Below are 24945 nucleotides of genomic sequence, written 5' to 3'. Positions count from 1 at the left end.
GCCCCGCACAGCGGGGATCTGCCTCACCACCCGTAGACTTGTTTTTCTCCTTCCACTGAAGACCTCCGGCTGCAGCTCAGTGTTCCTGCCCCTTTGAGAGGCTGCAGGGAGATTTTCTTCATAAACCTAAGAGCTGACAGAATTAAAAAAATCTTGGTTTACCTTTTCACTGTGGCAATCCCCATGCCCCACTTCCTCTCTTTGCTTTTTCTCTGGGACTGTTGTATTCTCCCGTTACATATCCCATTGCTGTGATTCACTGTCTTCTCTTTCTTTGCAGGTTCTGCATGCAGAAATGTGTTAGTCTGGTGCCTGGAGTCACACTGGATTTGATAGAAAAGTAAGTCAGATTTTAAGCTATTGTGGCTTCTGGTGTGAAGGGAGTCTCCATTTTTCACTCTTGGTTCTCAGAAGTACTTCCTGTCAGCACAGATGTTTCCCTTTCGTGTGTTCTTTTGTTCTCTGATTAAGGCCTAGTTTGTGATTGTTACATAGGACAAGCTAAATTTGGGGCCATATTAAAAGGAAAAGAGTATAACTGGAATCCTTTTGAACATTTAAAAATACTCTCGACACTGAACCAAAGCAAAAACATATATATCGTTACACATACAGACCAGTCATTGCACATAGAGACCACTCTGCTCCTCAACTGCAATAGTCAGATCATAGCTTAGCATCTTCCCCATGTTCCTCAACTTTCCCTTTCACCTTCTGCAACCTTCCATTTCCCCCACTCAGGGAGGATATAAACCCAGTGTTACGTTCTATATAAGGCAGGTGTGGTGGTCCCGGCTGGAGGGGTCCTTCATGAGGTGCAGTGGTTGCTTGGCCTCTCCTTGTCCCCCCAGGTCCTGGGGCCGGCTTGTCTGCTCCTGTCATGAGCCTCTTTGGGTCAGTACACCATCTCAGAGCTTTAAACTTGACCTGCATTTTATGTTTGTTTGCGCGTTCATTTCATTCATCCCAATTCACCTAGGTAGCTCCTAACACTTCTTCTCTGAACCCCATTTCCTTCTAGAATTAACGTACAGACTGTTCCCTAAGTCTTGATATACAGAATCGTGTGGTAAAGCAGAAAGGCCCGATTTTAATTATTAACCTCAGGTAGAAAAAGCAAATCTTCTAGGTTTCTCTCCTGGAAGACAACTTGCCTGTGTGTCAGGGGAAATGCACAAGAATATTATGCCTGAATGCCCACCGCAAGTGCACTGTGGAATCGATCACATGCGTTCCCCACGGGAGAATACAGAGTGTGGTGGCTGCACTTGCATCAACAGGGAGCGGCCTTTTGTTAAGAGACTGACATGACACCCACCATGGGCTGCAGAACCGTGCATAACTCTCTGTGTGTGAATACATATCAACAAGACATGAAATAAAATATTTGCACTCCACTCTGGGTAGGAAAGTGGAATTTGGAGCAAGAAGCAGGGAGGAGCAATGTTAAGGAACTGTTTTTCCATCTCGTTTAATTTTTTTATAAGAATATAGATATGTAAAATATAGGTACAAATAAATTGAAAAGAAAGAACCAACAAAATATAATCAGGTTACCTGCAAACAATTCATTGAGTATAATTCCTTTCATTAAATTTTGGATAAATGTCTTAAGGAAATCATGTGACTGGTCACTGCATCTGTTTACTTCAAGATGCTTTTGTCCACAAGCAAAATGGGGTATTGTGACAAGAAAGAATTAGCGTGACATTGATCAGTGCCAGCAGGACAAACAGGAAGGCCTGTGGTCCTTCTGCTTAGAGTGGGTCTTGGTTTCCACTGACCCACAGTTGAGGAGATTTCAAAGCCATTGCTGGAAAGGCAGTGCTGGCCGAGGCTGGGAGCAGGGAGGCGCTGATAGATGGGCACTGCAGGCTGGAGGGGAAGCAGCGGGACTTGCGGTTGGGACTGATACCAGCAGCAGAGTGGTGTTTGGGGCGCAGGCTGTGCTGGCTCGGTCAGAGCAGGGAGCACAGACTTCAGTGTGTCATGTTCACAAGGATCAGGGAGGGTTCAGGCCTGGCTGTCTCCCCCACAGTGTGTAATACAGAGTGCACCCATGCTTCTTTTCAAAGTCCTGCTGCTCTGGGCAGATGCAGCTGCTGGTTTTCTCCACATCGGAGCTCTGGTGCTCTCAGGGTTACATGGTGGGGAGAGCGCGTTGGTGGTCTCGTGTCCCTGTTCCCATCTTTGCTGGGTGGCCCGTGCTCCAGGGGTCAGTGTGGCCAGGAAGCAGGGGGCTGGGTGGCTGGGTGCTGAGTGCTCTGTTAACCGGCCTCCACGATCGCCCCGTCCTGGTCACACTCACACAACTCACTTCTAGAGACAGGACTCAGGGCCTCTTCTCTCAGGGGAACTGCTCCTCCCTGTTCTAATCCAGCTTCACCTCTAATAAGGACTGAAACCGAGAAAACCATTTACAAGTGCTAGGCAAACAAGGCAGCCATTGAGAAACAAACGTCACATGGAGAGAAGCTGAAAAATAAGAAAGGGTTGGACCAGCCTGGTCATCCGGCATGTTTGGTCCAGTTCCCTGGTGAGATTTCAGAGTTTGGAAGCCGTCCTGTTAGCACTCATTCACCAGTGCTGCTGCGCTCTGTCTGTGGGTCTGTACTTTCCCCCCATTTCTGAGTGCCAGAGCCTCCATCACCTGTACCACAGATCACCGTAGACTTGTAATTCTCAGATAAACCATTAAAACTGTGATAAAGTTACCTTCTTTCCTAGCGAAGTGACTTCTGCTGGCTCGTTCAGACAGTTCTGAAGAGGAATCTGGCGTTTGGTTTGCTTCAGCTTCCTCAGTGGCACTCCCACCTGGTGGTGTCAGGCCAGCCTGGTAGCCAGGTGTCTGGACGTCTCTCTGTGGTCTTTCCTGTACACAGGCCCTTGCTCTTCCAGACTTCCGTGTCTGAACAGCCAGCTCTCATCCCGTCACGTTCTCAGACTTAAAGTGTGCATAGCACTTGACACCCTAAGCATGATCCACAAAAGAAAAAAATTGACAAATTGAACTTCATCAAAGTTTAAAATGTTTACTCTCTGGAAGACACTGCTAACAGAGAGAAAAGACAAGCTGCAGACTTGGGGGGAAATATTTGCAAATCACATAGCTGACAAAGGACTTATATCCAGAATATATGAAGATATCTCAAAACTCACTAAAACAAAACAAAAAAAATGGACAAGAGACATTTTACTGAAGAGGGTTTGAGGTTGGGGAGAAACCTTTACTCACAACTTAAACTGGCTAATGAGGATTGAAAAACAGAAGCAGACACCTCCTATATATGATAAGATTTTAATTTTTTTATCAAGTGCAATTTTCGTAAATCACGACTTCAGAGTTTGTAGCTGCCCGTGTTCCCAGAAAACACCCAGTGTTGGCTCCACCCTCCCGAGTGCTGAGTGACTTTCTCAGCTGGCGGTTGTGACTTCCGGTGGCCCTTTGAAGGCTGGCTCACAGTGTCCTTTCTTCTGCGTCAACCCCTGTCCTGTCCCAGGCAGTGCTACAACGTTGGTGAAATGCTGAAAAATTGGGTGTCTGTGTGTTTTAATTTAAAAAGAAAAACATCATTAATAGCACTCTCAGTGGGAATGGGGGCAGGGAAAGGGGGTGGTGGAAGACTGCAGACAGACAGACGTGGCCAGCCTCACCCTCAGGAGTCACACTCACTGGGCGCACAACTCTCACCCCTGCATTTGTCACCATCGCCCAGGGTGGATTGAGGAGCATGTGGTCGGCTCTGTGGGCGTCAGCTCACCCCCACAAATACTTTCTGTTCTCTCACCACTTTCCCGAAGCTGCACTGGGAATAATGGTTAATACTACTTTGCATTTCTGAAGCCATTGGATTTCTGATAAAGACTGAGGTGGGAGGGGGTGGTTCACGGAGAGAGTGTCTTTCATACACCAGCCCCAGCCACCATTGGGTGAATGCCACCACACAACTTTTGGAAAATTGTGTAAACAAGTCCAACAGTGCAGTTTAAAAAGAGATCATTCCCATACCAGATAAGTTTGCATTTTATAAAAGCTTGTTGTCCAGATTAACTGGGATAGGCTATGAGCATCCAAAATGAACCATACTTTCTTCCCAAATGGAACTTCATCTGAGTGGCTGGTGATGGTGGTGACAAAAAGTGAGTAAGAATAAGATATTTTAGAAACCTCAGAACCTCTTTGTTGTGAATAACTTTTCAAGGTACAACGGTTTGGGTCTGAGTCATTGTTCTTGGAATACAACTTAGCAAACATACAGTTCAGGTGAGACCCATACACATCATCGTTTCCAAGAGGAGGTCTCTGTACTCAGAGAACCTTCCTGGGGAAGATGTCTCATTATTTTCACCCATCATCATTTTCTGGAGACTTGTGGTCAAAATACGCAGCTCTTGGATGCAGCAGGCTCTCGGTGTCTGCATCTCTGGGGCTGTGTTTGGTCTCCACTCTATGTGCTGGGGCCACTTGGGGTTCCATCAGGATCATAACTCATTGTGATGTTTACCTTCCCGTGAATGAAGCAGGTTCGCGCAGGAGCTGTCCTGTGCAGTGATTCCTTGCTCGCTGTGCTGAGTATTTGCACCGCTGCCACAGGCCAGGCTGTCCAAGCTGCTTTGCCCTTTGCCTCCGTTTCATTTGCAGTGCCCTCCTTGGATGGCCATTCTCACCGTATCAAGCACTCTTTGTCCAGTGGATGCCCATCCTCTGCACAAGCGCTTCTGCTTTTGGGACGAGGCCTGTGACTCACCTAAAGAGGTGCAAGGGACGTCCAACAGGGTGTCATGGGCACTTCTCCCCAAAAGGCTCACCGTCACTCCCAGCAAAAGCCACTGAGCTGGTGGAGCCTTTAGGGGATGAAGTGAGAACCGCACGAGGACTTCCAGTGCATCTCATTTGTGCGTCTAGATTAATTGGCAGGATATAACTTGTGCTTAGTTACAATTATAGGATCAAACAGAAATTGGCTTTTTTTGCTCAGTTCCTTGGTCCTGTTTCATTTATTCTTTAGCAGCTCATTATTGCTAATGAAATCCTAAGCACTGTCGATTGGTGGGGGAGAGGACAAAACTCCATCAACAAGGAAGCACCTAAGAAGGCGTTGCTGTGGGGAGAGTGTTTCCTGCATGGAAGGTGGGATAAACCTGTGTTGGGGGCTCCTGGAGACACATCAGCAGAGGGTTGGGAGGGCTGCCACTGACATGTTGCTGGTTTCACGAGTGTCTTAAGGCATTTTGCATCCAGTGTGACTCTCTGGTTTCAGCTCACCACATGGAAATTCTTGAACTTGAGACCCTCTTCATTACCCCTAAATGTGAGGGTGACTCTGGTCACTGTACCACCTGATTAGAGTGACAAGTCACAACACAGAGATAAAGCAAAACCAGAAGGACACTGGGTTGTGTTGTTGAGTTTTGTTTCCCTCCCTCAAGTTTAATGACCTGCAGAAAATAAGGATAATATCCATCTAGTCTTCTGACCGCCCCTTTCCTTCCCCGGGTGGTGCTGGCTCTGAGTGTATGAGGGATGGTCCTGACAGAGCTGGGTGAGTAGCCATGCTGAGGCCTGGCGTGCGTGGACTGGGATGGCGGGCATGTGGCCTTAGCCCGCCGGCCTCACCTGCCACTCCTTCCCCTGCGTGTGGCTCTGTGTATACCCTGGTCTCCAGGGCCACCTGTCCTTAGGACCGGAGCGGGCTCTTAATGTTGGCGTGAGCTGGAGAGGGAATCTTGCTCTGCACGCTGCAAGACTGGCAACACCATCCAAGGATCCCCGAGAGTTTCAGGGTCAGATGTGGGGTCTTGAAGGTGGCGCTGGGCTTCACCTGTATGACCTGCCTTTCCAGCCATCTTCCAGCACCTTCTGTAGCTGCCCCTAAACGGTCAGAAATGCAGCCCGATCCTGTCATCACCTTCTTCTTTGCCATCACTGGAGAAATTGATTGAAAACTTTCACACTTCTGAATTGCTGTATGGTAATTCTTTGATAAATGTGGTTTGTTTCAAACAGCTGCCTCTGTGCAGCAGCTCAGCATAAGGTTCCCCAGGATATCAGGGCTTAACCCCTTCCCAGCCTCGGCCACCTTTGTCAGATGTGCAAAACGTGTTGTTGAGAGTCTCAGCACCAGACCAGAGGAGGAGACATGGGTGGTGTGTGTGTGTTATAATTATTTAGCAATCTTTAAAGCTAGGGAAGGAATTTGTTTTCTAATTAAGCTGCTGTGTCTGGAAGTAAATTATAGTGAACCTTCTCTGAGAAATCTCCCGATTTCTAATTATCTACGTGAACCTAGCAGCCTGATGAATAGGCATGTTGCCACTGCAGTACATATTTATATTCTGAATCCTTTGAGAGACTGGCAATAAGATCCATGCTTGGAAATTAAGGGACATTTTTCAGCCCTGAAACAAAGTAATGAAACGCTTAAACAGTGCTAGAAATATTAGGGTACTCAGAAGGCTCTGGGGAATCAGAAAGACGAGGAAGCTATTCCATAAGGCTGTTAGTTAGTATTCTGATCACTGGAAGCACAGAGCACACCAAAAAATTATTCATAATTAACATCTATTGTGTAAACAGCATTTTTAAATAGCTAACAATCCACCGTCTTAAATAAAATGAGTTGCTGTGTCCTGCTTCCTCAGAACCTTGAATAGCAGTTTAGCCCCTGTTTAGTCCAGAAGCAGGGGCTGAAGATGAGTTTGGATTTGGGGCTTGATTTTCGCTTTGATACCTCGAGCAATTTTTTTTACTTAACTATGGTCTCCATCTTAAGAATCCTGGTCTCATGAGTCCTGCTTATACAGTGAGGAAGAGGTCACAGGGGAGGAAGGTGAGGGTGGGACAAATTGGGAGATTAAGACTGACATACATACACTACCGTGTGTAAAACAGGTAGCTAGTGGGCACCTGCTGTAAAGCACAGGAAGCTCAGCTGTTGCTCTGTGATGACCTAGAGGGGTGGGATGATGGGAGGGGGAGAGAGGGAGGGAGGTCCACAAGGGAGGGGATGTATGTATGCATGTAACTGATTCACTTCACTGTACAGCAGAAACTAACACAACACTGTAATTATACTCCAGTTTAAAAAATACATGGATTATGGCTTAAGAATATAGGGTAACCCAACGATTCTTTAGTTGAGAGTTAAGAACAAGAATAGGTGATATTTATTGGTCACCTGCTGTGTACCAGGTACTGTGTTAAGGGCATTACATGTATTCAGTCTGTTCATTCCTGGAGCCTTTCAAAGGGAGGTGCTATTACTGTCCACATTCCAAAGAGACTGAGGCTCTCGCGGCAGGCAACTAGCCAGCCCAGTGTCTGTGTAGGCCATGCTGGATGGTCTGTCCCAGCATCGCAGCAGGAAGGGAAGCGGCATCCCATGGGGCTAGTGTGAGCAGAGGGACTCAGCCTGGTGGCAGCCCATGCCTGCCACCCCAGGCTCAGTAGCTGTGATTAGAATTACTCCACTGTCAAGCCAGAATTGTACACATGTATTATGTTTGAAAGGAAAACTATCAAAAGATACAAGTCTTAATTCAAAAAGTACCTTTCTTTCCAACATAAATATATTGTATTGGCTGGTTGAAGGTGAAAATCAGTAATTCATTAACGCCTGCCAGTCACTGAGAAGATGAGTAATGATTCACTGGCAGCTAATTTGGAAATGAAGTGGGGAAAACAAATCCCCAAGAGACGGCACAAGGGGCGAGAATGTGAGTAATTGGCGGAAATGTGGAAACACTGTGAAGGAAGAGTCACAGGTCCTCCCAGCCCCGCGAGCAGGCGTCAGTCAGACATCGATCAGCCTGGCCTTGGAGCGCTGCCTCTGGGGCGAGTGGCTGGACTAGACCCGGCTTTTCTGCCTGTCGCTACAATCCTGCTCAGGTCAGCAGGGGAAGGGGAGCTGATCCCCACACCCCATATGGTCCCCGTGGCCTGTGCTGATCAGCCAGCATGAAGGAGGCTTGTCTGGGAGGAAGTTGTAGATGAGCTGCCCAGGGAGCATGAGAGGTTCCCGGGACCTCCGTGGGGCGCCTGCTCACCGCCCAGAGCATCCATTTCCTTCTCTGTGGGACTGAATCCTGGCTGCTCGTTATCCAAACAAAGGCTGCAAAGCGCCGCTCTGTGGCGTTCATTTCATCTCCTGATGCCCTGGGCGCCCTCCTGGTGTCCTGAGGAAAATGTGTCTGCGAGTCTGTAAAGAATGCGTCATCCCCAAGACCCAGGGATACAGATGGTGGTGTGGGTGGCTTTTCTTAATGGAAGGCGGGTGTCAGGCGTTGAGAGGGGAAAGTCAGCGGGGGCGCAGCGTGTGCCTCCAGTCTCTCGGAGATTGGCCTTCCTTGTGGCGACTTTGTCTCCTGAGGCTTGTTGGTGCTCCGGAGACACTTATCACAGCAGGCCCGCGATGGAGGAGGTGAGGCTGAGTCAGTGCCTCACCTTACTTCTGTCCCTACTGAAGCTTGCCCTGTCTCCCTCCTTTCTTGGGCTACTTGCCGACCTGTCTCCAAGAGCTTGTTCAGGTCCAGCTCTACACCACAGTCCTCTCCCTCACAGCCTGGCAATGGGCTCCGTTTCATTGGGCGGAGAGGGAGGAGGCCAGCTGCATCAAGCAGTGGGCCCTAAGCCTGTCTCTCAATACAGGACTCGGAACCCTGCTGTCACCATGTTGGCACAGGCCTTGGCGCACCCCAAATGTCCAGCTGTCCCTATCAGTCCAGGGAGTGACTGTTGGCACCATCTCCGTTTCAGCCCCTGGAAACCACGATAAAAGGAGATTGAGTGACTTGTTCAATAAGTGGCGGAGCCAGCTCCTGCCTGCTCCGACCACCACACCCCCTGGTGACTGCACCGGATTTTCTTTCCAGAGACAACACTTGCCCGCTCTGATCTGAGCACATCATCTGAACTAGAAGCCAATGAGTCACACATGAGATGCCTGCTTTTGAGAAGGGCATCTGAGATTCTGCTTCCCTGGTGGCTCAGCTGGTAAAGAACCTCCTTGCCAATACAGGAGATGCAAGAGACTCAGGTTCGATCCCTGGGTCAGGCAGGTCCCCTGGAGAAGAACATGGCAACCCACTCCAGTATTCTTGCCTGGAAAATTCCATGGACAGAGGAGCCTGGCGGGCTTTGGTCCATGGGATCACAAAGAGTCAGACCCAACTGAATGGGTGCCCACATATACACACACACATTCTGAGATTCCAGGCTTAAAAACACCCAGATATCTCTCTTGGGCTGCTCATTCATTGATTCAATGAAGGGTTGGTGTGTGGCCTTGCATTCTTACTGGGAGAAGGAAACATGAAAGCATAAATTTAAAAAATACGCAATTACAAAGGAAGCTATAACATAGTGACTGGTGCTTCTCTGAGCAGATAAGAGGGGTGTCTGGAGAGTGGTCTTACCTGGCCAGAAAGAGCCAGCCAGGCGAAGTGGAGGGGAGAGTCCCAACCGGGAGCCAGTTGTGCTCCAGGTGCAGCCCTGGAATGGTATTCATCGGTCTCAGTTCAGTTCAGTCGCTCAGTCGTGTCTGACTTTTTGCGACCCCATGAACCGCAGCACGCCAGGCCTCCCTGTCCATCGGTCTAGTATTTAAAATTAACGCACTTAGTGGTTTCAAGGTGGCCTCTTAGGGTCTGACTCAATTCCCTGCATCACACAGGGGAACTGATCACTTAAAAGCTTGGTTGGTACCTTAATTGGAAGTGGAGCTAGACCATTTCCAATTGCAGTTGCTGGGTTGTGTGAGTATGCAGTGACATTTACTCTCCCACGCCATCCACCGGCAGGTATTGGAGTACCGGCAATGTGTAACATGCGAGGTGCTGGGGGGTTGATGATGTAAAACTAATAGTATATGAGATGATGTGTCCTCTAGAGCTTAGAATCTGACTGGGGGGCTCGGGTTCATATATGTAGAACCTTTAACAAGGAAGGCCTGAGCTCAGTAGCCTGCAAGCCTCTTAGAGCTAAGAGATTGGACTGGATACTCAGTAAGAGGTTTATCTCCTCTCCTGTGTAGACAGTGTGTAGGGGGCAGTCAGTGAAGGCCTGTGAGTGGATAGCAGTCCAGAGAGGAAAGAGCCTCGGCAAGCTGGAGGTTCCAGGGCCAACTTAATGAAAGAGGACCCATGGGCTGGGCTTCACAGAGGAGGCAGTATTTGGTTCAGTGACGAGGAACACAGGCCATGCTTTGCTCTGTAAGTCTGTTAACCACAGTGTTCCACCAAAGAGGGTGGTGGTACAAAGCCTGGTGGACATCCTGTGTTTGTCAGACGGAGAATGGGTATAACTGGAAAGGAGGGCTGTCCCTGATCTTATCTGAAGAAGGTGATCAGCTGGTCTTCTTGCTAGATCTTTAAGATTATTTCCTTGGATGATGTACCAGGTCAAGTTGGTGTGCTGTGTGTGGTATCTTAGAGCTGTAATGCATTGCCTTTTACCACCAGAATCGCAGTCAGAATTCTGCTCCAGGTAGTAGGAGCCTGTTTAGATGTGACAGCAGCAACAATTGATCTCACCTGTGCACATTCTTCATGTCGGCACCATTCTTCTGCTTCAACAAGGATGCATCTAATAATTAACCATAGATAGTAGAGCAAAACGATCAAAAAGTTTTCAGAAGTTCAGATCAACCATGATAATACTGTTACTAGAAATAATGAGAGCACAACTAAGAATTTGTTCATATAAGAAAACTTTAAGGTGGACCCAGTACTAGAATATAAAAAGGTCTTGACAGGCTGAGGAATGAAATGCAGATGATCAGAATTATGTATATAGAACTCACAGTAGTCACCAGAAATCACATGTACAAGTATGGGATTTGAAAAGTCTGATATGGAAAAAGTCAGGATTTTAGTAAACTGAATTTAATTTGGGTCAACTTCTCAAAATGACTGCTCAAAAACCAGAAAAATCTAGAGAAGGAAGATGATAGACCCTGAAGGGACAAGGTGGGATGTGGAGTGGGCGGCCAGGTGAGAAGCACTTTAAGGAACTGGGACACTTAGCCTGGAGCAGAGAAGACTCTGGAATGACAGGTAACTGCTTTTGATAATGGAAAAGCCATGAGATTCAGGTAAATTACACATATCTGTTTGGTATCAAGAAGTGCCAGCGTCAGAGCTGCCTGGCAGGAGCTTCAGGGAAAGCAGTCTTGGTATCACGAAGAACTGCCCTGTGGTCAGAACCCCCAAGACAAGATGGGCAGTGGGGAGGGCACACCAGGTGGAGCGAAGGCTGTGAGGTGAGGTGAACCAGAAGGCGATGAGTAAGGCCCCTCGGACCGAGGCAGCAGTTTTTGTGATGCTGGGAAAAGCAAGAAACAGATGACTTCCAAGTGGGAAAAAAATCTACCTGTTTATTAAGGGAAAGAAAGGAAAAATGAAAGTTCACAAAAGTGAAAATGTGCTCCATATAATTACTTAGGTTCTCATAAAATTATTGTGTTTATTATATTAAACTTAGGGGTTGACAGTATTTAGGCAAACATTTCTGATTTAATTTGTTTCAGAACTTGTAGGGATTTTGTTTTAACGGCAAACAAGTTGTTGTTTAGTCGCTAAGTTGTGTCCGACTCTTTGCAACCCCCATGGACTGTAGCCCACCAGGCTCCTCTGTCCATGGGATTTCCCAGGCAAGAATGAAGGGGATTGCCATTTCCTTTTCCAGAGGATCTTCCCAACCCAGAGATCAAACCCTTGTCTTCTGCATTGGCAGGCGGATTCTTTACGACTGTGTCATCTAGGAAAGCCCAGCAAATAAATAGGAGCAGCTATATTTTCTGAGCCCTTACTTTGTAGCAGGTTTTGTGCTAACTTGTTAGGTTGTTAACTTACTCTACTTTCCTAGTTCCTGTGGGGCTAGGTATTACAGACGAAGTGACTGAGTCTCAGAGAAGTTAGGTAACCTACCTAAAGTCACACAGTGAGAAGCAGCAGACCCTGGAGGTTTCACACCCCAGTCCCTGATTCCACCCGCTCATCTCCATGCCGTGTGTACACTGAAGGATCTCAACATTCTGCAAGTTCTTGTGTGCATGTGGAGAGGAAGGAAGGGTATATTTTAGTTGGGTACACATCAGAAAAGGTCTTACAAGGGAGGTGGCCTGCATTTCATGCATCTAGGTGTCTGGTCTCCAAGGGCAAGGAAAGATGAGGGGATGTCACAGTGTAGGAGGAGTAACTGGTCACTGTGGCCCAGACTCCCAGGTACCTGGGAGGAGGAGGAGAGCTCACCTCTGTTTAATGCAGCCCTGCCAGGAAAACCTCAGAGGAGAGTTATCCTGGGAGATGAAGAACAGCAAACACAATCTGATTGTATTTGAAAGCTATTGTATATGTGGTGTTTGAACCAATTGACAGTAAGAGACAGAATTTCCAGCAAGGCTGCCTGCAGTCCTTCTTGGCACGAGGTATAGAGTAACCCTGGCATTCCAGGCTTTTCATGGACTAGAAAGGTCAGGATCAATCTCTCTGAAACACTTGGAGGTCTTACATCCAGGTCTGCTGCTGAGGAGGCCAGTTCCACCCTCCGCCTCCTCTTCTCCCGCCTCCTTTATAGAGAAGCTCCCTTAGAAGGGTGCCTCAGTACATTCAAGGAGGGGCGCCTGGAGAGCAGAGCCTGGAGGCAGAGGAGCATCTCAGAAAGGAAGTGCTCCCTGTCCGTCTGGACCAAAGAGAGATGCTCCCTGGGGCTTGTCTGGGTTTCACCTCCACCCCCTCATTTTAGAAGCTGCCTTTTCTGAATGTTACAGGCTTTTTAGCAGCTTTTCAGAGAACTCTGCTTGGAGGAGATGTCTGCTTGGCTCCTGGGCCTGTAGCTCTCAAGAAAGGGTTGGTCTGTAAGTCAACCTCAACATCCAGAAAGTCAAAGAAAATCCACTCTTTCAGGGAATGTTTTAAAAAGTAAAATTAGGTTCAGATTTGTTTCTGTACTCTTTAATAGAAAGAACCTGTTCTCCTGGTGTCATAAACATGTTCAATAAGCACATGAGAACCTGCTCCTTTTTTCTTTTTGACCTGGGTCTCTGTGAGTTCTTTTTGCAGCCTCCAGAGGGACTCGTGCCAGTACTGGTGCTGTTGTTGTCTGTGGCTCGAGTAATAGGCAATAGTTTATCATTGTGTAATAAATTCAGTAAAAGAGAGAGCATCTCCACTGTTGTATTAATAACTCCTGCTTACCACTGAGCCATAGAAATCGTCACTCCTTTCCCCCTAGAATTTTAAGATACATTTTTCTCCATTTGTTTCACAAGTAAAGATTGGCAGGCTTCTGTTCTGTGGGAGCTGTTAAAAGGCAGAAGGAAAGAGATGTGAGGGACAGCAGCGCTGCACACATAAGCCATTTGATTTAAAGGCTCAGTACAGATTTTTAAAAAATCATTAGGAAACAAGCTGCCTGTGTGGGTTTTAAAAAATACCAGTCAGCTTATTCAGAGGTCGAATTATGTAATTTTCTAATCTCTTACATCTCTCAGATGCCATGTTCACCATCAAACCATTTTGATAACCTGAGCCAATAGCTTCCGGGAGAAATTAACAAGTTAATTTAAGTCAACATTTTTTTTAAACTGCAGGTCATGGTTTATTAGTGTCTGTAAAATCAGTTTAGTGGGTCACAGCCTTGCATTAAGAAAAAGAGAAATGCATAGAGAATATCCTTGTTTTTCTAGCAACATGAATGCTCTCTGATCCTGTTGTTTGAATGTGTATATTTACACATATGATCATCTATATATATGTATCAGGTGACCATGCAAAATGTATTTCTTACTAGGAGTTGTGATCAAAGAAGTCTGAAAGCCACTTATGTTCCCTGAGGATGTGGATGTACTAGCTCCCTGGTATCTGTCCTTGAGTAGTCAGTGTTCTTAATAGGTAGCTCGTCTTCCTATCAGTAATCCCTGTTGACGCAAATAATCAATAAACAATCTATAATAAGGGATAGAAGAGAGTTTTATCCAAGCCACACTGAGGACCATAGCCCAGGAGACACCCTCTTAGTAGCTCTGAGGAACTAGTCTGGAAGAACCATGGTTTTCAGCACCATGCTTTTTATATCTTATCAGAGTAAAGAACATATACCAACATGACAGGGCTATATCCCTTCAAGGTTTCAAAAGAGATATAGATTAGCACAAAGTGGACATTCTTTTGGGTATTGTTGTTTTTTTTCCTGGCCAAGCAACCCAGCTTATGGGATCTTACTTCCCTGACCCAGGACTGAACCCTGGCCCCAGCACTGAAAGCAGAGTCCTAACCACTGGACCTCCAGGGAATTCCCTGGATACTGCATTCTTTTTTTAGTGGTTAAAGCAGATGTACAATGGATGATAAACAGGTCGTAAGACAGGCTGTTCTAGTTAACATAAACTTCAGGCCAAATTATGTACAAGCTGGAATGACTTACCCTTACCTCAATATGTGAAAATTTTCTTCTGTCATCCTAAATGCCAATTCTGCCCTCAGCCTAATACCATGTTATGGTCTCCTGTAATCTGCCACATTTTTAATTACTGTTGCTGATACATATACCTCAACTTCCTCCTCTCTTCTTATTCAGGAAATAATTTTGATGATTTATTGTCATTTTGCTTCAGCTCCATCTCTTCATTCTTTCTGGAGTTAGTTCTCCACTGATGTCCAGTAGCGTTTTGGGTACCTGTCAACCAGGGGAGCTCATCTTTCAGTGTCCTTTTTGCCTTTTCATACTGTTCAGTGATCAATGCAAAGAAATAGAGGAAAACAATAGAATGGGAAATATTAGAGATCGCTTCAAGAAAATTAGAGATACCAAGGGAACTTTGCATGCAAAGATGGGCACAAATGGTATGGATCTAACAGAAACAGAAGACGTTAAGAAGAGGTGGCAAGAATACACAGAAGAATTATACAAAAAAGATCTTCATAAGCCAGATAGTCACTATGGTGTGATCACTCACCTAGAGTCAGACATCCTGGAATGCGAAGTGGGCCTTAGGAAGCATCACTACGAACAAAGCTAGTGGAGGTGATGGAATTCCAGTTGAGCTATTTCAAATCCTAAAAGATGATGCTGTGAAAGTGCTGCACTCAATATGCCAGCAACTTTGGAAACTCAGCAGTGGCCACAGGACTGGAAAAGGTCAGTTTTCGTTCCAGTCCCAAAGAAAGGTAATGCCAAAGAATGCTCAAACTACCGCACAGTTGCACTCATCTCACACTCTAGCAAAGTAATGCTCAAAGTTCTCCAAGCCAGGCTTCAATAGTACTTGAACCGTGAACTTCCAGATATTCAAGCTGGTTTTAGAAAAGGCAGAGGAACCAGAGATCAAATTGCCAACATCTGTTGGATCATCAAAAAGGCAAGAGAGTTCCAGAAAAACATCTACTTCTGCTTTATTGACTATGCCAAAGCCTTTAACTGTGTAGATCACAACAAACTGGAAAATTCTTAAAGAGATGAAAATACCAGACCACCTGACCTGCCTCTTGAGAAACCTGTGTGCAGGTCAGGAAGCAACAGTTAGAACTGGACATGGAACAACAGATTGCTTCCAAATAGGAAACGGAGTACGTCAAGGCGGTATATTGTCACCCTGCTTATTTAATTTATATGCAGAGTACATCATGAGACATGCTGGACTGGATGAAGCTCAAGCTGGAATCAAGATTGCCGGGAAAAATATCAATAACCTCAGACATGCAGATGACACCACCCTTATGGCAGAAAGCAAAGAACTAAAGAGCCTCTTGATGAAGGTGAAAGAGGAGAGTGAAAAAGTTGGCTTAAAACTCAACATTCAGAAAACTAAGATCATGCCATCTGGTCCTGTCACTTCATGGCAATAGATGGGGAAACAATGGAAACAGTGACAGACTTTATTTTGGGGGGCTCTAAAATCACTGCATATGGTGACTGTAGCCATGAAATTTAAAGACACTTGCACCTTGGAAGAAAAGCTATGACCAACCTAGACAGCATATTAAAAATCAGGGACATTACTTTGCCAACAAAGGTCCATCTAGTCAAATATATGGTTTTTCCAGTAGTCATGTACGGATGTGAGAATTGGACTATAAAGAAAGCTGAGCGCTGAAGAATTGATGCTTTTGAACTGTGGTATTGGAGAAGACTCTTGAGAGTCCCTTGGACAGCAGGGAGATCCACCCAGTCCATCCTAAAGGAAATTAGTCCTGAATATTCATTGGAAGGACTGATGCTGAAGGCGAAACTCCAAATACTTTGGCCACCTGATGCGAAAAGACCCTGATGCTGGGAAAGATTGAAGGCAGGAGGAGAATGAGACAACAGAGGATGAGATGGTTGGATGGCATCACCGACTCAATGGACATGAGTTTGAGTAAACTCTGGGAGTTGGTGATGGACAGGGAGGCCTGGCATGCTGCAGTCCATGGAGTTGCAAAGAGGCAACATGACTGAGCAACTGAACTGAACTGTCATTTTACTTTAAAAGCTTATTATTTAGATGATGGGCTTTGCCCTTCAGAACTACAGAAGGACACATTCACCATGACTGACTTCACCTTCCTGGTAGAATGAACTGAACCTCTTGTCATTAAGAAATATCACTCTTCATCTCTGGTAATACCCTTTCCATAAACTCCACTTTGTAGGACTGTAGAGTATCAATGGGCTTCCCTGGTGCCTCAGACAGACAGTAAAGAATTCACCTGCAATGCAGGAGACCCAGGTTTGATCCCTGAGTCAGAAAGATCCCCTGGAGAAGGGAATGGCAATCCATTCCAGTACTCTTGCCTGAAAAATTCCATGGACAGAGGATCCTGGCAAGTTACAGTCCATGGAGTCGCAAAGAGTCAGACACGATTGAGTGACTAGCACACACACAGCATAGCCATACAACTGTTGTTTGATTTTTATTTGTACAATGTGTCTTTTCATATATAAACATAATGTGTGTGTACATAATTGTATTAGATATAAGTTTTTTGTGTATTTAGGCAGGTATCTTTATATTTCTGTAGCTTTATATTTTACGTTATATCTGTTTTTAACGGGCTCTTGCCTGGAAAATCCCATGGACGGAGGAGCCTGGTCGGCTGCAGTCCGTGGGGTCGCTAAGAGTCAGACACGACTAAGAGACCTCACTTTCACTTTTCCTTTCATGCATTGGAGAAGGAAATGGCAACCCACTCCAGTGTTCTTGCCTGAAGAATCCCAGGGACGGGGGAGCCTGGTGGCTGCCGTCTATGGGGTCGCACAGAGTCGGGCATGACTGAAGCAACGCAGCAGCAATTGACTTTTTTCTGTTTTTAAATCTAGACTAAAAATTGTTCACCTTAATTGAAATACCTAGTCTTTTTATAGTTACTGTAATAAATTTTGAGTTTAAATCTACCATCCTGTTTCTTTCTTGTTTTTTCTATTTCTTTTTTCCACCTTCCTTTTTTTGCTTCTGCAGTGCCATGTTTTGGATTGATTAGCAGTTTTACCACCCTTTCCTCCCCTTGTTTTGGCTTGTTAAGTGTTTCTTTTCGTGCTCTGGAGTGGCTACCCAGAGCTGTGGGTTCCGTGTGCTTTCTGTTAAAGGCCAGGCAGTGAACACTCCACAACACAACAGAGGCATAAGGTCTCTGTTGTTTATTCTTCTTTATCTTCTGTTGCAACCCTTTAAAATTATAAGGCTTGTTATTAGCTTGCAGACCATGCAAAAAATAGGCCACTGACTGGATTTGGTCTGCGGGCCATGATTTTGGCAATCCCTGGCTTCTTAAAGTCTAATATAAATTAGTGCTTTTACCACTTCCCAGATGATGTAAGGACCTTAGAACAATTAACTGTGTTTACTGACTTCCTGAAATGTGTGGAATTACTGTCATATATTTTAACTCTCCATATATCATCATCTCCATAAACATTATTAATATTCTATAGAGTTAATACTCATTTATGTTTCCCACATATTTACATCTTCTACTGTCTTTCATTCCTTCCTGTACCTCAGGGCTTCCATGAGATCATTTTTCTTTATCTCCTTTAGTGCAGGTTTGCCAGGGAAAAGTTTTTATTGTTTGAAAGTGCCATAATTTTTTACATTTTTAAATTGACATTGTTGAAATACTGCTTACATTCAATAAAAGGAACTCACTTTCAGTATGCAGTTTGATGAGTCTTGACAGTTTTATATACCTGTGGAACCACTATTACTCTAAAAATCTATCCTAAAAGTTCCCTTGTACCTCATCCTAATTAATCCCCCGCCCTAGCCCCCAGGCCCGAACAAACATTGATCTGCTTTTTCTCATACGTTAGATTTATCTTTTCTAGAGCTTCAGATAAGTAGAAGAGATACTGTGTTCTTTTGTGTCTGAGACTGGGCTTCCCTGGTGGCTTAGACAGTAAAGTGTCTGCCTATAATGTGGGAGACCCGGGTGCAATCCCTGGATCAGGAAGATCTGGAGAAGGAAAGGGCAACCCCGTCCAGACACTTTGTGTCCGAACAGTAGAAGGTGGTGTGGCAGGTGCATGTTGAACCTTATCAGAAACTTCCCAGCTCTTTCCCAAAGTGACTCGCCCTTGGTAATCTTAGATCTTTTCACAGTATCCACTGTTTCTTATGTATTTATTGCTTATGTTCCAATCTCATCTCTTTTGCTTAATTTTGAGTGTTTTTTCTCCTGACCCATCTTCCATTTCTTTCTTCAGTATTGTCTGATCTGCTGTTCTGCCCATCTATTGAATTTTTAAATTCAGTATATTGTATTATTATTAAGTTTTTGAGGTTCCAGAGTTTCCAGTTTCCAGTTCTCAGCCAGAGTTTTCCATCCTGTCCATTAATTCCATGAACATGTTAAGTAGAATTATTGCGAAGTTGGTGTCTGATGTCACCATTATCAGAATCCTCTGTCCGTCTCTTTCTCTTCTCAGTTGTTTTTCTTGGTTTTAAGCATATAAATGCCTGTTTTAGGGGTTTTTTTGGAGATACAGTTGATTTACAGTATTGTTTTCAGAAGTACAATACAACGATTCAAAATTATTATAGATTATATTCCATTTATAGTTATTATAAATGCTTGGTTGCAAATTGAAAATCGAGGGCTTTCCCTGGTGGTCCAGGGGTAAAGAACCCACCTTGCAATGCAGGGGCTTGGACTCAATCCCTGGTCAGGGAACTAAGATCCAGTACGCTGCTGAGCAGCCAAGCCAGCACTCGGCAACCGCTGAGCCTGAGCACCATAACCAGAGAATCTGTGTGCTGCAGTGAAAGATCCCAATGCAGCCTAATTAATTATTTTTTAAAAAAGAAAGAAAGTGGAAGTTGTACAGAGATTTAGGTTGATCTGAGACTACAAGGTCTGCATTATTTCTAGTTCATCCTTTGCACCCAGATCCAAGCCTGGTGTTTTTTGTTTGTTTGTTTGTTTGTTTTACCAGAGCTCCATCTCCTTGGCCAGCCCTCAGTTTTTGTTCTCTAGCCTGTGAGTCCGCCAAGCTCAGCTCAGGCTCTGCCTCTCAGAGCTGCCAGGCGCCTCCGGGACACATGGAGCCCCAAGTGCCAGCTTAAGCCTGGGGCTTCCCCCTCTCAGGTTCTGGCCTCATGATTCTGCACAGCCTTGCCAGTCTTCCATTCCCCTCAAAAAGATTTTCACACACATACACACAGCATGTCTGGTTGTTCTCAGTGAGTGAATGGTCTGAGTCACCTCATCTACCATTGTCAGGAAGATGAGGTCATCTAAACCCTAAGAGAATAATTGAATCGCATGCCCCAGGCTTTGCAGATGTAATTTAGGGCCTAGCTGAGTCAGCTGTGAGAGAGCGTCCCAGTGACTGCACAGTCGAGTGTCTCTGAGTGAGTGCTGAGAGCTGAGTGCAGTGTGTCCACAGGCTTTCTGCATTTAAACAAGTACAGTTCCATTTCCAACCAGGCTTTCTTACTGCGTGTTTCTCACTTCCTTTCTCCTGACCACTCGTACGTAGTCCTGCAGTCCAGTTAAAGGGGAACTTCTGTAAAACAGCAAACTATTCAGGCTGTAAACAAACCACGTCACATTTTATAAGCTGCAGGTTTCATGCATAGTTTTCTTCTCCTGTTCAGCTGAGTTTTTAGAATGATTTGAGGTTGTGTATGTGTATATCTGGTTTCAATATGGCATTAATTGATTGAGAAAATGTACATGTACACATATTGAGGGACTCCTGATGATGTCATGAGTGCTGTCTCTTACCCCACACATTGAGATCCCTGGTCTCATGTATCTGACTTTGTCTAAGCAAGCATCTGACCAGTGTGTACTGACCTGGATATTCAGAAGAATTGTTTTAAAAAGAAATTGCTGGGTTCTCTCCCTATTTTCTTAGTTCCAGAACATTTCTAAGTAATGAATTATATGCATCGAGACAACGGTTTAGCCGAAGGTTCTCTGCACCATCATTTACATAAAGCCATTTAAACGCACTTATGGTATATCCTACTTTATTTGAACTGAATATGAGATAATGTAAATTCATAAAATCATGCAGTTTCCAAATATTTTCTCTTTTCAGGAAACTTGCTTAGCTTCCCTCTTATTAAAAAAATGTTTCAGGGACTTCCCTGGTGGTCCAGTGGTTAGGACTCCACGCTAAGAATGCAGGGTCGCAGATTCAGTCTTTGGTCAGGGAATTAAGATCCCATATGCTGCATGGTGCAGCCAAAAAATTTTAAAAAAAATTTTTTTTAACTTTCATTTTTCTTTATTATGCAAGCAGTGTGTTTTTAGCATATGTATTATTGAATACAGGTAAGCAAAATAAAATCATCCATAATTTCCACCATGCCAAGATAATCATTGTTACTGGTTTGACGCAGACCTTCCCAGACTTTTTTCCTAAGCATATATGTGGATGTTTTTAAGACATGTAAACATTTTAGAAATGTGGCAACTCTTTTCGTATTGTTATTTCAGTGCAATTAAGGTTATTTGATTTTGTACATTAAGAGATATCTGGAGGAATGGGCACCAGAATGTTTCTGTTGGTCCTTTGATCGTGAAATTTGGAGTGATCTTTGTGTTATCACTTGAGTGTGTTTAGTAAGTTTGTGTCATTTTCTTGGAAACCATAGTTTTTCACTTAGTGTTTTATTTTCACAGAGCTGTGATCATCCAGCAGGGATCCATCCACTCGCTCATCAAATATGAATGGGGCACCTGTTATGCGTTAAACGCTGTGCGCTGAGCACTGGGTTAGCACGAGGAAGCACGTGGGCCTGCCGGCCAAGAGCCCTGAACCTAGTGGGAGACGTAGCCCGTGCACCAGCTGTCGTCCATGGATTCTGTGGGGGCCTCAGGGCAGAACCAGAAAGCGGGGTGGGGGGGGGCTTGGCAGAAATGAGGGACGAGGCAGAATATCAGAATTGCTCCAATCTCCTGAGCCAAGAAGGCAGAGGGGTGTCTGCGCAGGTCCGGGAGCATGTGGGCTGTTTGAGGAGGACAGGTTCCATGTTGCTGGACTTTGGCGTGTTGGTGAGAGAGAAGGCTGGGGAGACATAGAAAGGAACCCAGAAGCAGAGTCCTGACATCTACCCCAGACCACACCGCTGGCCGGTTGATGGGGGCAGACATGGAGACAAGGGACACGAGCTTACTGAGGAGAAGCACAGAGGGAGACAAGGAAGCAGTGGCCATGAGGCTGGGCTGCTAAGCATGGCCGCCTGGGGAAGCCCCACATCTCAGCCCCAGGGTGGTCAGCTGGAGACCAGTCTGACAGCTGAGACAGCTTCACTCCCTAGCTGGACAGTGTCCCCGAATATGCTCCCCTGCTGAGCAGCCAGCCTCTCTTGGGGGTCTGGGCAGTGGCTCTCCATGTCAGCCACACAACCTCATGGAGTTTGGGGAGCTGCTGGCCAAGTGTGAGCAGCTGTTCTTAAGCAGGGAAGTAACATGAGTCAGATGTGTGGGCTGTGAGCTCGTGCATGTGCTCATCACTCCACCAGAATCTACGAGGAGACTGATTTATATCGAGGAAAGTAAGTCATTACCCACAAGGAATTTATTACCTAGGTATACAGATAATCCACATGCATGGAGCAATGGTGAATAAATAAAAAGAAGAAAAGTAAGTGATCGACAGGCTGCCAGAGGAATTCCAAGGGAGATGCTGTTGCAATGGACCTGAGCACAGGCTGTCATGGTCAAGATGTCTTCATGGACAGGGAGGTTGGGCTTTGCTTGTGAAGACTGAACCGGAACCAACCCAAGGCAGGTGGGAGGCTATTCCAAGTGGGCAAGTGAAAGGAGACCGAGTTTGATGTTTTTGTCCAACTGTGAGGTTATGGACCTGACCAGAGGGAACTAGTTTCAAAGTTTAATGTGTCAAACTGATGGCATTGAAGCCAACTGGGAATTTTCTACCTAACTCCAATGACAGTGGTTTCACCCTTGCTCCTTGGAGACCTCACAGTGGCCATCTAGGGAGGCACAGGCCACTAAGAAGCTGGTGGCTCCCAGTCCTCATCCTTCCAGCCATCGGAACTCCACTTTCCTTAATTGAAAGCAAGATTTTGTTGAAGTAGAGGGAACTAAAATGCCATTTGGAAATACCGCAGCAGTAAGCAGAGAACCCTGTAGATTTTTGAATAAAGTTATACTAAGGGCCATCACCCTGCCCAGTATGAATTGGATCAAGAAGGCTGTTGAGGATACCTTTGCAGTGGGAGTGATGAGCAAAAGGCAGTGGAAAAGATGCCTTGAAAGAAGCAGGAAACATGAGCTGCACTTGGGGCAGAGATGAGTGGGCCGTGTCTCAGGGTTTGAGCTTTGCCAAAAGGGAATCCACGGGGACTCTTGGAGCGAGGACACATACTACAGGGGAGAAGAAGATGGCAGTAATGAGGATGAGCTTGATTTTAGACGTGGTTAAATTTGGATGTGAAGACAGCAAGCAAAGGGTGAAGGCAGGTACCTTGTGTTGGGTTATTTTGTAAGATCCATAAGCAGAGTGGCCGTGGCTGGAGTCAGGCTCCAGACAGCGGGCAGTGCTGAAAACCGTAGGTGAGCCCAGATGTTGGGGGAGGTGAGAATAAATCCAACGCCTGATAGCGGTGATAAGGAATCTGAGGAGGTGGCATGCATTTTCCAAGAAAGTGTCTGCTGCATCTCCTTTTGAAGTGCTATCCACTTTATTTTGGTCCCCATTTTGCATATGAGGTTAGTCTGGGTGACTCAGAGCAGAGGAACAAGACGCCAGAAGTTACCCAGACATGCACAGCTGGGACTAGAGTCATTTTTCCTCATCTCCCAATTCTGTCATCTGTTACTAAACTATAACTTTAAACTCTTTTTCTTTTAAATTGTAATTAATTAATGTATTAGTTTATTTATGGCCATGCTGGGTGTTCGTTGCTGTGCACGGGCTTTCTCTAGTTGTGAGTCGCGGGAACTACTCTCTACTTGTGTGGGGCTTCCCATTGCAGAGCCTAGGTGCACAGTCTTAAGTAGTTATAGCATGCAGACTCAGTAGCTGTGGCACATGGGCTCAGTTGCTCCGAAGCACGTAGGAGCCTCCCGGACCAGGGATCGAACCCGTGTCCCCTGCCTTATCAGGCAGATTCTTAACCACTGGACCCCAGGGAAGCCCTAAATTATGAAATCTTGTGCTTTTCACGTAAAAGCTAATCTGTGGTTAACACTGTGGGTTTAACTTTTCAAAGAACCACTTTGATTATTAATGAAATTGGGGGGAGGGTACAGGTGAAAGAAACTTTAGTAACAAAATGTGTCCTGGACTTGATGCTCTGTGCTAGACCTTTCTTCGTAGTCCTGCGTTGCTCACCCAGATGGCTTCCAGAGTGGGTTAGGTTTTGCTGTTCTTTAGGATCAAATACTGAAAGGAAAACAGGAACAAGTAGTTTCTGAAGTGACTTAATTCTGAATGACATGGAAAGAAAGGGAAGTGGGATTCACTTCCCAGTTGTCATCCATTCCGGGCTGCCGAATGCAGAAGGTAGGTCTCACAATGATTGGTTGATTGTTAAGTTTGAGTGATTCCCAGGTTGTCTGGAATCAGTTGGGCTGATGGCTTGGTCTGTGATTTCATGATAAGCTTAGTGAAAAAACATCAGTAGAATTTTCAGGAGGTCTTAGTGGGAGTCTAGTTTTATAATTATCTGCCGGCAATTGTCATAAGGTGAGGGTTTTCAAAACCCACCTAAATGCACACTGACCTGCACCTGACATAGAGTGGCTTCTGCTCCTCCGATGGCTCAGCTGTGTCACTTCACCTTACTCAAGGGGCACTGTTCACGCCCCTGACATCCTTGGTCTTAGTTTGAAAATAAACCTCAGCAGACCTTCCTTTGTCCAAGAATGCACTCCTGTCTCCACCAGCTGCCAGGGCGAGGAGGCGGGTGAGCAGGGAGAGTGTTGCCACTGCCTCACTGCGGGGTTTTCCTCCTGATCAGCTTTCCTTGGGGGTGTTCTGTGTAATTATGTCAGCATGGTTATTTGTCCCACTTCTTTACTTAATGTTACAAAGCAGTCTTTTCCCCATATCATTAAAATATTCATAAACAACAGTTTACTAACTTGTAGTTATTTCATCGTGGTTGTTCCATAATTAATCATTTCTTTATTATTGGTCACATAGGTAGTTTCTGCCTCTTCACTGTTATAAATAAAACATTGGAAAAATATAACTTGTTTACACATTCTTCATTTCTGGTTCAAGACTGATTCCTAGGAGCAGCCTTACTGAAGAAAGGATACAGACCTGAAGGATTGTGCCACCATACACACCCAAAGTGTTGTATGTGAGTGGCCACAAGCGGAGCATCACTCAAGAGTGTTGCCTGGTTGTCCATTGGGTTTTGTCTTGCTGTGTTCAAATTTCCCTGTGGGGGTGGGGAATTAAGCCCAGCTCCCCTCACATGCCCCACTGGGAGGCCTGGGCCGCAGCTGGCCTGCCTCTCATGTCCTCACCGCTGGCATTTT

The 24945-nt window shown here is 45.5% G+C and overlaps 1 protein-coding gene across 1 annotated transcript in view; it reads left to right on the top strand.

Moving 5' to 3' along the window:
- Nucleotides 1–24945, top strand: part of RPTOR (regulatory associated protein of MTOR complex 1) — a 324636-nt gene that overhangs the window by 196538 nt on the left and 103153 nt on the right. The window contains 1 exon segment of the mRNA NM_001192130.4: nt 281–340. Within this exon segment, the coding sequence (NP_001179059.3) occupies nt 281–340 (60 nt within the window).

This window comes from Bos taurus, chromosome 19 (genome assembly GCF_002263795.3).
Source record: "Bos taurus isolate L1 Dominette 01449 registration number 42190680 breed Hereford chromosome 19, ARS-UCD2.0, whole genome shotgun sequence".
In the NCBI taxonomy this organism is placed as follows: domain Eukaryota; kingdom Metazoa; phylum Chordata; class Mammalia; order Artiodactyla; family Bovidae; genus Bos; species Bos taurus.
This window is presented reverse-complemented; position numbering and strand designations above follow the sequence as displayed.